General features: G+C 33.8%; 1 protein-coding gene across 1 annotated transcript in view; it reads right to left on the minus strand.

The window, feature by feature from the left end:
* MDGA2 (MAM domain containing glycosylphosphatidylinositol anchor 2) overlaps positions 1–12,724 on the minus strand; it is an 829,367-nt gene that overhangs the window by 245,047 nt on the left and 571,596 nt on the right. Inside the window, exon 6 of the mRNA XM_081140380.1 lies at positions 10,052–10,321. Within this exon, the coding sequence (XP_080996506.1) occupies positions 10,052–10,321 (270 nt within the window). The remainder of the gene's footprint in view (positions 1–10,051; positions 10,322–12,724) is intronic.

Genomic DNA, 12,724 nt, shown 5'->3' on the forward strand with positions numbered 1-12,724 from the left:
AAACTCAGGGAAAGGTCTAACAGCATAAATGGAGTCAGTGAAGGAGAGGAGAACAGGAATGGACAAAGAAAATAGACTGAAACGTACATATTCAAAAAGTTCAGAAAAATTTCAGTAGGATAAGAAAAAACATCACATCTAAACACAGACTAAGAAAACTATTAAAATACCTAAAGACAAAAAGAAACTGTAGCTCTGACCAGTGTGGCTCAGTCGTTCGAGCCTTGTCCTGTGCACTGAAAGGCTGTGGGTTCAATTCCCGGTCAGGGCACATACCCAGGTTGCGGGTTCCATCCCTGGTCAGGGTGCGTATGAGAGGCAAGAGATTGATGTTTCTCTCTCACACTGGTGTTTCTCTCTTTCTCTCCCTCTCCCTTCCTCTTTCTATAAAATTAAAATAAAATAAAATATAAAATAAATAAAATAAAATAATTTCAACAAAAACAAATTAAAAAAAAAACAAATTAAAAAAAAACACAAAATCTAAATCTCAGAAAGTGATATATGCAAAAACACTACAGATAAATCTAAATGGAAAGTTTGAGAATTTAGTTATATTTAGTGGGAAAAATAGGAACAGTACAGCTACTCCATATTCCAGAAAGCCAAAGTTCCTCATGTTCATATAAACCACAGGAGGGGTGGTGGTGGGAGAAAACAGAGAAATGAAAAACACAGAATAAAAAACAAAAGATAAGGGGCCAACTTAAGCTTTCGTATTTCAATAATTGCATTCAATGTAAATGGAGTAAATATATCAAATAAAACACAGATTGAAGAGTGAATAAATATATAAAACTATATATTTTATATAAGAAATTTATTTCAAATTTAACATATAGGTAAATTACAAGTAAAAAAAATTTAAAAAAGTTTATCATGCAAACTTCAATCAAAGATAAGCACACAGGGCTATATTAATATCAGAGAAAGTAGTGCATCAAATTGACATGTATAAAACATTACACCAATTGCAGAATGCACATTCTTCTTAAGTGCCAAGGGAACACAACAAAGGAGATATATCTTCCTTATAAAACAAACTTTAATGTATTTAAAAGAACTGAAGTCATCCAGAGAGAGCTCTTCAACCATAATAGAATCAAACCAGAATTCAATAACAAAAAGATAACAGGAAAATCTCCAAAGCCTTGGAAACTGAACATATTTCACAATAATCCATGGGTCAATAAGAAAGTCCCATTAAACCGAATGAAACTGAAAATAAGACATATCAAAAATTGTCAAAAACAGTTAAAGTGCTGAGAAAGAAATTTAGAGCACTGATGTCTACAACTGAAAGTATTAAACATCTCAAGTAAATTATCTAAGCTCCCACTTTAAGAGATTAAAAAAGAGCAAAATAAACTCAACATGCTGAGTCATAAAATAAAAATAAAATTAACAAAATATAAAATTTGTTCATAATAATAAAAATTAAGCTAAAATTAATAAAAATGTAATTTTAAAAATCTCATGTGTTTGGAACTAGAGCAATATAATTCTAAGTAATCTTCAAACAATAACAACAACAACAACAAAGATAAAATTAAAAAGTATTTCAAACTGAATTATAATAAAAATAATAAAAATCAAAACTTGTGGGATACACAATACTATGTTTTGAGGAAGATTTATAGCCTATAAAGTCTATATAGAAAAAAATAGAAAAAATAGAAATCAATAATACAATCAATGCTTTAAAAAAATTGATGGGCATATGTTTTCATACTATGAAAAAGAAGTTATACATTACTAGACAGGAATTTTGTGCACATAATTTTAACTTCTCTTTGATAAATACCTAAGAAAGAGATTGCTAGGTCATAAGGTAGATTTATGTTTAATTTTTAAAAAACTGCTGAACAGTATTCAAGAAAAATTTACCAGCTATAAGGAAAGATGAAATACTGCCGTTGCAACAACGTGCATGAATCTTGAAAATATGCTAAGTGAAATAAGTCAGAATAAAAAAGTTAGGACCATACGATTTCACTAGCGCTGGGGCTATAAAACTGAAAACAACAAACGAACTAACAAGAGAAACGAACAAAAAGTCATAAACACAGACGACAGGCTGGCGGTTACTAAAGGAAGGCAGTGGGAATAGGTGGTAAAGGGTGAAGGTGAGGGGAGGAGATTTGACTTTGGGTGGCGAACACAGAAGGCAATGCGTGAAGGATGAATATACAATTGTACACTTGAAACCTATACAATTTTATTAACCAATGTCACGCTAAAATTTTATTTATTTTTACGTTTTAAAAACTAAAAGAAAATTTATACTGCCACCAGCAGTTTATGAGAGTTCCAGGGGTCCCATATCCCCTGCCACTGTGGGCGAGGCCAGTCATTTTCACGCATCGTGCTGGGGAGGTGCTTGAGGTAGTTCACTGTGCCTTTAATTTGCACTTCCCTCATGACTAATGATGTGGAGCATTTTTTTCATGTGCTTATTGGACATTCATATATCAGTGTCAGTACGAAACTTTCCCCCATGAAAAAAGAATTGGGTAGTATGTTGTTTTATTAGTGTGTTGCAGAAGTATTTTATAAAATCAGCCATTTGTCACATATACAGGGGTTGGCAAAAGTAGGTTTACAGTTGTGAGTTTGCACAGAGTTCTTTTTCATTATTTATTACTTAGTGTATTATTTTCCGCACAAACAACTATAAACCTACATTACATTCACCCACCCCTGTATATATATATGATGTGTTGGGAGCCGGTGACGTGTCTGGACATGGTCCCTGTAGCCTGAGTGTCTGAAGTCAAGGACTTGACCCTCCCCACAAGTTCCCATGAGGAGCCGAGATAAAGAAATTACCAAGGTATGACACAGACTCCATCTACCAAACAGAACAATCTAAGTGTTCTGTTTTGTTGTTGTTGTTTGGTTGGTTTTTGGTAAGGATTTTATTTTTTATTTTTTATAACTTTATTTTTATTGTTGACACTAATACAAATATTCCCATTTCCTTCCTTTTGCCCACCTCCACCCAGCACCTGCCCCCCAATCTAAGTTTTAATAAAATCAAACATATAACTAAGCTGTCATTATGCAAAAGTAATTATAAGATTATGCAATATCTACATAGTTTTTACTTGAAATTTTATGATAATTCCTCATATGTTATGTCAATGAATGAAGATAAGTGAGATTTATCTCATTTATAAAAGGAAACTGAGCTATCTATATTCAGGTGAGAATTATTGAATTGGATAATTTTTAGATTTTGTATCACCCTGATTAATTTTCAAAAGGATAATAATGAAACCATTTCATAGCTACAAAACATAATATAATAAAATTCTCTCCAGTGATTTGGAGAGATATAATTACTACAGATTATTAAATTGAAAAAGCAGAAATAGAGCACTTAATCTACATGAACAATGGGGACACCTGCACACAGCAGACAATTTTGCTTTTGGAGAATGTTAAAGGACTGGTTTTTTACAATTTCAGCTATCATCATTACAGTTTTTATTAATGAAAGATTATGGAAGAATGCTATTGATCACTAGAAATTTACTTTGATGAATCTAAACTCCTGGGAAGAATTGCACTGACCCTATAATTGGAAACACAAATAATTTCCATTTAGAAATGCACTGTAAGCTAAATATGATCAATTCTTTCTAGAAAATTGCCAATTAACTCTGGCTTTCTGATCAATATCTTGAAGATAAATATTTTTCAGCAAAACAATGAACATACTTTTATAACTATAAGTACTTATTTTGTTCCTTTATACTTCACTTTATTTCTGCAGTTAGTGTGTTAGTGTGTATCTTTGGCTTTATAAATTCTATTGGTCTCTTCTAATTAATATACAATAATTTCTAAGAAAACCAGTAACAGAAAGTTATGCCAAGTCCTTCAAAATGTAATATTATTTAGAAAATCGTAAACATAAGCACTATGTTGGTTAGAATTTTAAATCAAAGTATGCCCAAAATAACTGAAGAAAAAAATGTCATTAACAAAAACACAGAATTTCCTTCAATCAAAAGTGATTGCATATTTGAGATGGAAACAGTGTAATTAAGGACTGTGTAGTGTTGGGGATGTTGCTGTTTTCCATAAGTATAAAAATGTATTTGATTCAGAGCCCAGAAAGAATCCCTAGTAAGTGTCTGGCAAGGCAAAGATAGAGGGAATAGAAAAAGACATTAGTCAGTTCAATTTGGGTGGGATGAGAGGTAGGCTATATATTTTTTAAAACTAAGCTAAATTTTGAAAGGCCCTAACTACTTTGGAGGGTACCTTGGTGAAGACAGTGGCCCTGGAACTGTATTATGTGGGTCTGTGTCTAAAATAAGGCTTATTTTGGGGACGTTATTTAACTTCTCCCTCTTTAGTTTTACTTTTCTTTAAAATGGGAAGAATAACATTTTTTTACTTCATATATATTTTGGAATAATTAAAAAGTTAATGTACATAGTGTTCCTGGTAACCTGGTACATAACAAATGCTCAATCATTATGTAACTATTACTTTGCCTAAGCAGAACTGTCACAAAGGATCAAAGTCTTTTCTCATAGAATGCTTTAATCATAACGCTTATTTTGTAATAAGCCTAAATAAAGATCATTTTGAAGTGTTGGTAATGCTAATATTTGATATATTTATATTAAATTAATTCCAAACAAATATGTTTAATATTAAAATTCAGATTTTAAGTAAATCTATATTTTCATGGGAATAGAGTTAGGTAAGTCAGCACTTCCAGAACAGACAATTATTATGTCCCTGGAGGTTATAACATATTTTCGTGCATTAGGAAAGTGTAAATCATGCGTTGCTGAATGCATATAGAATTCTTTTTTAAAGGTTACATCTATTTCAATATTGACATTTTTTTATTTCTCCATATTGGGAATCAGGTCATAGCCAACAAAAATAGGCTGGAGTAATACTAAAATTAAAAAAAACAAAAACTGTTTACAGTGTCACTTTGCAGTGGTCATGGGTTCAAGATATAGGTTGAAATTAAGGAGAAAAGGGGGAAAATAGAGGCATAAATGAGAATTGAGGCAGCATGGGAGTATGGAGTGAATAATAAAGTTTGTGGAGCACCCTGACTATTGTGATAGCTTTAAAAAGTGTCTGCAGATGATCTGACAGTCTTCCCTTCAGGAGGTGGAGATATTAGAGCCCATCCAGGATCCAGGCTAGACTTTATCACTGTTGTGATGAACAGAATGCAGTGATGACACTGAACGACTTCAGAAGCTAGATTAGAAGAAGCCATACAGCTCTGGAGACCCTGGATCCTGGAGTCTGCAATAATCTGGTGGTCTTGAGCCAGTCATGTGGAGAAATGATGTAAAGTGGCTATTGAAAGAGACTACTGAGAGAGCAAATGGTGAGGGGCTGTGAAGGAAGGGAAGGAGAAAGAGACAGAGAGAGAGACAGAAACCAACAGGAGGAGCACAGCTGTTTGGACTATTAGTCCCAACACCAAATATTTACATGAAAAAGCCAAGGAGATGACTCTAGCCACAGCCACCTCCTGAATGCAATTTATATGAGACCCTGAATTTTTTAGCTGACCTTTTAACCTCCAGATTTGTGAACACAATGAATGATTGCCTCTGTTTTATACTACTGTTTTGGATGGCTTGTTACACAGCAATGAATATCAGAACAACATCGCCTTTAAAATGAGCTATTCTCATCACACAAATGTTTAATATGATTTAATACATATGTAGAATTTCCTAATTTTGTTTCATAACATCTAGTACATGCTTAAGCTATGCAAGAGAGATAGGCATCCAGAATCAATGTCTGATATAAACCAGTACACTTTAAAATAAGAGGTTTCATCCACGCAGTATATATTTATTGAGCATCTGCTATATGCTTAATAATTTTCTATGTTCTAGCAATATATCACTAAATAAGACAAAACATACATTCTTTGTCCCTACAGTCCCAAGAGAGAAAGATAATCAATAAAGAAATATGTACAAAATAGCTCCAGGAACTTATGTGATAAGAAGAAGCAATAAATTGTGCCAGTGAATTGGGGGTGGGCTACTTAAGATAAGATGGTCAGGAAAGGCATTGCCCCAAAGATGGTCTTTTAAAGTTAACATTCCAGACTGAACAGCAAATGCTTAAGTCCTGACTTGTGAAAAAGAACAATGAGGACAATGTGTCTACAGAAGAGAGAGATGTGAAATGATGATGAATTTGAATTTCATTTTAGGTGGGGTGGGAAGCCTTGGGAAGGCCGGGAAAATGAGATTTCAATCACATTCTCTTGCATGAATGAAAAAGAGGGGTTAGCTCTTGACAACAATCCATGTCCTCTCATTTCTAGGCACACAGCAAGAATACATTTCTCAGCCTCACATCATAGGTGTAACTAGGTGCCTAATATCTAGCTAATAAAAGGTATTGGATCTAAGGCAAACCTGACCAGAAAAACCTCCCCTGTTCCAGCTGACAGGAAAGGAGGTAACACTCGGAGCAGCCTTACTAACCACAAGGGCATCATCAGCCTGGGTGCCTGGATGCCTGCATGGAATAGAGTCTCTACTCCTGCACCCACCTCCCAGCATATACTCATGGATCACACACCCAGCACCACCATCGGCATCATCAACAAAGTAAAACCCTGAACTCTTTCATGAAGAAAATCAAAATGGTGTTTGTTTGTTTGTTTTTTAGCAATTACTTGTATGGGACTATTTTTTAACTCAACATAATCTGCCTCATTTAACATAATAATAAAAAAAACAGCCCCTTTTAAAAGAGAGGCTGGACTGAAAGATAATTAATGAAAAGACTATTTTAATCAAGTAAGAGAGATGCATCATTAGTTTACACAACGGAGGTAAGAGTGGTTGTTGCAAGGCATGGTCAGATTTATAGTTTGAAGACTGGGGCAAGAGGACTTGCTGATGGGTCAAATTTTAAAATATTAGCTAGAAATTTTGAAAATTCTTATAATCTTTCTATATTTTTGTGAAATTAGACCGTAGACTAGAGTTTTCCTGACTCACTTTTGCTGAGAATAGAAGCCACAGAACTCCACAGTGAGTGCAAAATAGACACCTTCTTATGTAGAATTTTCAAAGGAAGTGAAAAATACCAACAGTAAAAACAGGGTCAGAGACCAAATTTGATTAGAAGGATATCTTTGGAGAAAATTGTGAGATGCAGCTTCTTCCAAGTTTAAGGCGGCCATAGGAAAACCTGTTTATTTCATCATTTCAGTCCTACTGAGGAGCTTCCCATAGGACCAGGTCTCTAGCTCAAAGTGAACCCAAGCTGGGCAGGGGAGAACATTTTGAATTGAAGTCAGGTTTGAAGTTTTGATATTATTTTGGATCATGCATCCAAAGTACTGATAAATGTGTGCTTGTGATTTAAATGGACTGTAGGAGTTTCTATTTGTAAGAATGAGGGGAAGGGTCATGGAGTCTGCCTGACTTTTCTTCCTGAAGCAGGGAAATATGAAGACACTGTATAAAAGTTAAAATGACCACAGGATACCAAAATACAGTAATGTCTTGCTCATGCTATAAATCATGCTTGTTCAGCACAGGTTCAGTTCACAACAGGAAAGAAATGTGGCATTTCCAAATACTGTGAATCATAACAGGGAACGTAAAGTGGGATGTTATAGTATCTAACAGGACTTTGGAAAGCTCTGAGCTCAGGCTGCCTAACATGTGACAAGGAAATCAACATAATTTTACTATCAAATGTATTAAGCAATTGCTTCTATCCCAACTTGGCAGAAATGTGGGTCAACCCTGCAATTTCTTTAAAGATCCTAAGAAAAAGCATTGCTGCTATATTTATAAATGTTCTAAGAAAATATTAAAACATATGAAATTTCTCTTCAACTTTGAGCTTCTTATTTACATGGCATGTTATCTACATTGTTTATTTTGAAGTGTTTTCTATTTTTAAAAAATCCAATGACGAGTTCAGAAATTTTCTAGTATTTTATTCCTATCTGCACTCTCATTTTGTTCATAGATATTCTCAAATGGTAATGAAAATTCTATGCACAGAATATCCTTGTGCTTCCTCAGAAAACCTGGTCTGTGGGTCTTGATTTAATTACAGGGAAAAAAAAGGGGGGGGGGATAAATCTAGAGTTCTAATTCTACCGTATCCATGACACAGTTAATCTAAGACACTACAAAGGTTTATAAATTCAGAGCACTTGAAAATAATCTCTTCGCTATAAAAAAAAGAAAACCATTTTTCTTTAACTGAATTTCTTGGCCTTTGTGGCAGAAATTAGATGCAGCTTTTTTCCCTACAGGGTAATCTAGGACCCTTTGACAAGGCTCTTTCTATATTCAGTAAGGTTTTATTCAAACTTGATTATATGAATTATATGAATGACACTGCTGAGAGCTTCCCAGTAATATGAGTATGCAAATGTGCATTTCAAGTGAATTAAAGGCATAAAATATTATAAATTGGAGAAATACATTTTTAGGGCTTTATTAATTTTAGGTCCTTTGTAAGAACACAAATAAAAACTTTTAGGATGGGAGAGAGCAAATCATTTTCTGAGCATATATTTGCTGTGGATTGAGTTCATCCTTACAAAAGGTGCCTGAGCAAAACAGATATTTGATACTGGACACGTTGCCATTTGTACATGGATTCAATATAGCTGTGGATGATCCTGTGGTCAAACTAGATTTAATGCACCATTTTTCTCTAGTGAGTTCCTGCCCTTGATAAAATAATGCAATAAAAGATTCTACATTGCATTCATGACTCTTAAGGATAGTTTTGCAATGCTTTAACTAATCTCACAATTATTATGGCAAGATTTGGTAGCATCTTTTCATGGTTACTTGGAAAAGCAAGTGTTTCAAAGCTAAAAATAAAAAGCAGAAATAAATATTGATGATTTGTAAAGTTTTACTTTCTTTTAAAATTTGGGATGGGGGAAGAAGAGGGTCTGATTACTCAATGAGGTAAGTACTTAGAAAGAGGCCCATTTCATCAATACTGATATTTAAAATAGAGAGTAAGATAATTCCATTTGTAGAGCTACTCTTGCTATTCCTTTTCATATATTATTTCTTTGTATGCTTATCTTTCTTCCTTATTTTCATTTGTCTGCTAGAAAAGTCCCCTTGTCCATGTGGATGTTTATGTTAACTTTAGAGACATCAGTGTCCCTCCTCTGTTTCAACCCAGGACCTCGCCTGTGAGACATGGAGACGCATATGCTTTCCTTACACAGTGACTGTAAATCCTCGGGACTGGAGGGAAAGCATCCCACTTATACACAGCATCACCACACCAGCTGGTGGCAGCCACACCAGAACATCATTTAGTGATCCCCTTTGTACGTCAATCCCTCCAATGTACTTTGCCTTTTACTGTCTCTGACTTTTCCATGTCTTTCCCTAATCTCAGTCTGTTAAAACTCTACCCAGTGTATAAGATCTAGTGCAAATGTCATTAGGTATTCCCTAATAAACTGTGCCAGAAGTTACTATATATTTTTAATATTTCTATAGCTTTTGCTTATGCTTGCCAAACACTGTATCATATGACTATTAACTGATGCATTTTATTTTTAGTACCTAATAGAATCATTGAGTACAGGTTAATGTTTTATAGATGTCTATATAATCTCACAATTTAAAGCTCTGCTTGTAATTGGGATTCAATAAATGTTTATTAACCATTAAATTGATAAATCTGTGAAACTCCTAAAGTAATACACAATCTGTATAACAATTAATGCTCTATGTCATAATTGCATTTTAATCTTTTTATTTTTTAACTAAGAACATATTATAAAAACTATACAATGCTACCTCTAAGAATATGTCAAGAAAACTATTCAAGGCAAACATAAGTCATTGTGGTTAAGATTTAAGAATTTTAGGTCCCATTTATAATTAGACATTCATTATTTATAAACAATTTTCTGTATATGTTATATATATACAAATTTAAGAAAATATTTTTATATCAAACATTATTTGCTTTGTGATAACCTGGCTCAATCAGAAATCCATGTTGTAACTATGTCTAAACTTACCTCTCACAATGATGTTAGTGGACTTTTTTGCAGGGTTTCCCACATTGTTATTGGCAATGCAGCTGTAAGTACCAGCATCTTCTGAGGTGATGGCAGGTATGGTCAAAGTTCCTCCATTCAAAACAATCTTGTCAGGCAGAGTCCCAAAGGACCTGACCCAGGTGAGAGAGGGTGCAGGCTGTCCTCCTGTCGTAACACATACTAATGTTATGGCCTCTCCGGGATTTACAACTATAGGGTCATCCACCAAGAGTTTAATTGACGGAGATGCTAAAAGACATAAACAAAAGAACATGCACCTATTTAGGTCTACTAGAGCTAGAATTCAACAGAATGTTTTATATTTGTTTAAACAATAACAATGAAATATTATTCTCTTTAGTCAAAATCTTATTGTATTTATCAGATTAAAACCAGATATAATTATTATATATTTTAATTACATGCTATAAACTTGTAGAACTGTATTAAGAATCTTACACATGGAGAGGAGAATTAAAATGTGTGTATTCCTGGATTATTGTTGCAAATTAGACTAGCAAGAGGGATATATTGTTCAAAACAAATACTCCTTTCCTTTTGAATGATGACAATGACTATTTGTTTTTGTTACTCTGGGTATAAATATTGTAGCTGTTTACTCTTTGTGTTTTCATGGCGAATATCATCAATTATTTAATTTTGGGATTATTCTGACATGAAATGATACATAAATTCTTATAACCTGAACAAAACTGAGTAAGAAATAGAGGCATAGATCATCCCAGGCTCTTACCAAGCACTGGGCCTGGATTTTGATCCTAAAAGGACAACAAAACCATCTAAATCTAAAGCAGTCCCCATACTTCATCTCTAACTTCTCTGTTCACAAAGGCATGGGTAATGATTTCTCATGACCACTGCTTTAAAACTTAGAAACAAACCACCAATAAAACCTCAGACATAGTCACCGAACTATGCCTGCCACTGCTCCCGTGTTTCAGTTATAATAATCTCCCCAGTGAAAACAAATCATTTGCAATCTTTCAGATTTAAAAATATGAAAATAAATACCCATTCAATACAATATGCTATACGAAAGACTTTTCCTCAAACACTCAAAATAGAAACTGCACAAAAACTATGTTCACATACAGCACTTTTTTTCTGGTTACACATCGATGCCAGCCCACATAATGCATCCCTACTAACACCAGGGGGATGGGTTATGCTGGTGTTTGAGTACACACAGTCAGGCAGATTTTATGTCAAAGATAAAACTGTATTGTATGAAATTAACCCATATTGGAAACATTTAAGGTGTTCAATTGTACTGTGCAGTTTTTATTTATTTTTTAGATATTAGTGAGAGGAGAGCAAAAAAAACCACATTTCATATTATTACTATGGTTCTGCCGGACAGGTATGAAATAGTTGAATGCCCTTTTTAAACATTATTTTTGCTTATTGGTCCTTCTAACATCATTTCAAGTAATATGGAAATTTTCAAAGTGTCTTAATAGCTTTACCAAGGTGTTGACCTTAAATTATAAAGATTTATGAGTAAAAATCTGTTGGGAGATTCACATAATGAAAATAAGATGCAAACGGTACTGCAGTTTGGTAGGAAAAAAACAGTATCTCAAAGAGTTACTTGATGTTGTGCAACCAATGGAAGACATTACTAATTAAATATTTTGAAATTAAATATGATAAATAGTTACATATCATGAAAAAGTAAATAAATTGCTATAGCCAAATTTGAAGTAAATAGTATAGTCTTAAAAAGGTATTTAGTTAAAATATAATTCTAGATATCCCAACATTTATATCGTATTTACAAAGCTCATTTGTTTTACATCATATTTTAGTAAAATTAAAAGTGCTAAGACCTAAGGGGCATTCATACCATATGTTTGGTATGGGAATCCCTAATGGTGACATTAAGTTAAGAAACACTTGAGCCTGAAATTGACCTGTGTAAGAATGAGTTGTTTTCTCTGTATCCATGAGCCTGTCTCCACTTTGTTAGTTTATTTTGTTCATTAGATTCCCCTTATAAGTGAAATCCTGTGGTACTCGCCTTTCTCTGACTGGCTTATTTCACTTAGCACAGTACTGATAGCAGAGGGGAGGGGCTGGGGGCTGGGTGAGAAGGGTGAAGGGACTGAGCAAAGGAAAAAAGGAGGACTCATGGGCACTCACAACAGTACAATGACTGCCAGAGGGGAGGGGGGGCTGGAGGGGGAGGTAAAGGGGGGTTAAATGGTGACGGAAGGAGACTTGGGGTGGTAACACAATACAACATACAGATCATGTATTGTACAATTGCATACCTGAAACTTGTATAATTTTATTAACCAATGTCACCCCAATAAATTTTAAATAATAAGTTGTTTTTCTCTTAGATAATAGTTAAAGACAATTTTCAAGAGAATTTCAGAGCTCAAAACAATACATATACAACAAAATTTTTACCTACAATGCACTGCAGAATCATATTTACAATCTTATTAAAACCTCTTTTCTTTTCCAAATCTGAATTGAAAACAGTGCTGCCCAACTTCATTTTATTGAAGATGGCATTTGTCTTCTCTCATTATTGCTGATATTAAAAATATCAAGTTACCACAAACAATGGCTAAGGAATTCAAGGCTTTAAGAATCTTCATATATATTTTAGTATCAAACTTT

This window comes from Miniopterus schreibersii (genome assembly GCF_964146895.1).
Source record: "Miniopterus schreibersii genome assembly, chromosome: 1".
Lineage (NCBI taxonomy): Eukaryota > Metazoa > Chordata > Mammalia > Chiroptera > Miniopteridae > Miniopterus > Miniopterus schreibersii.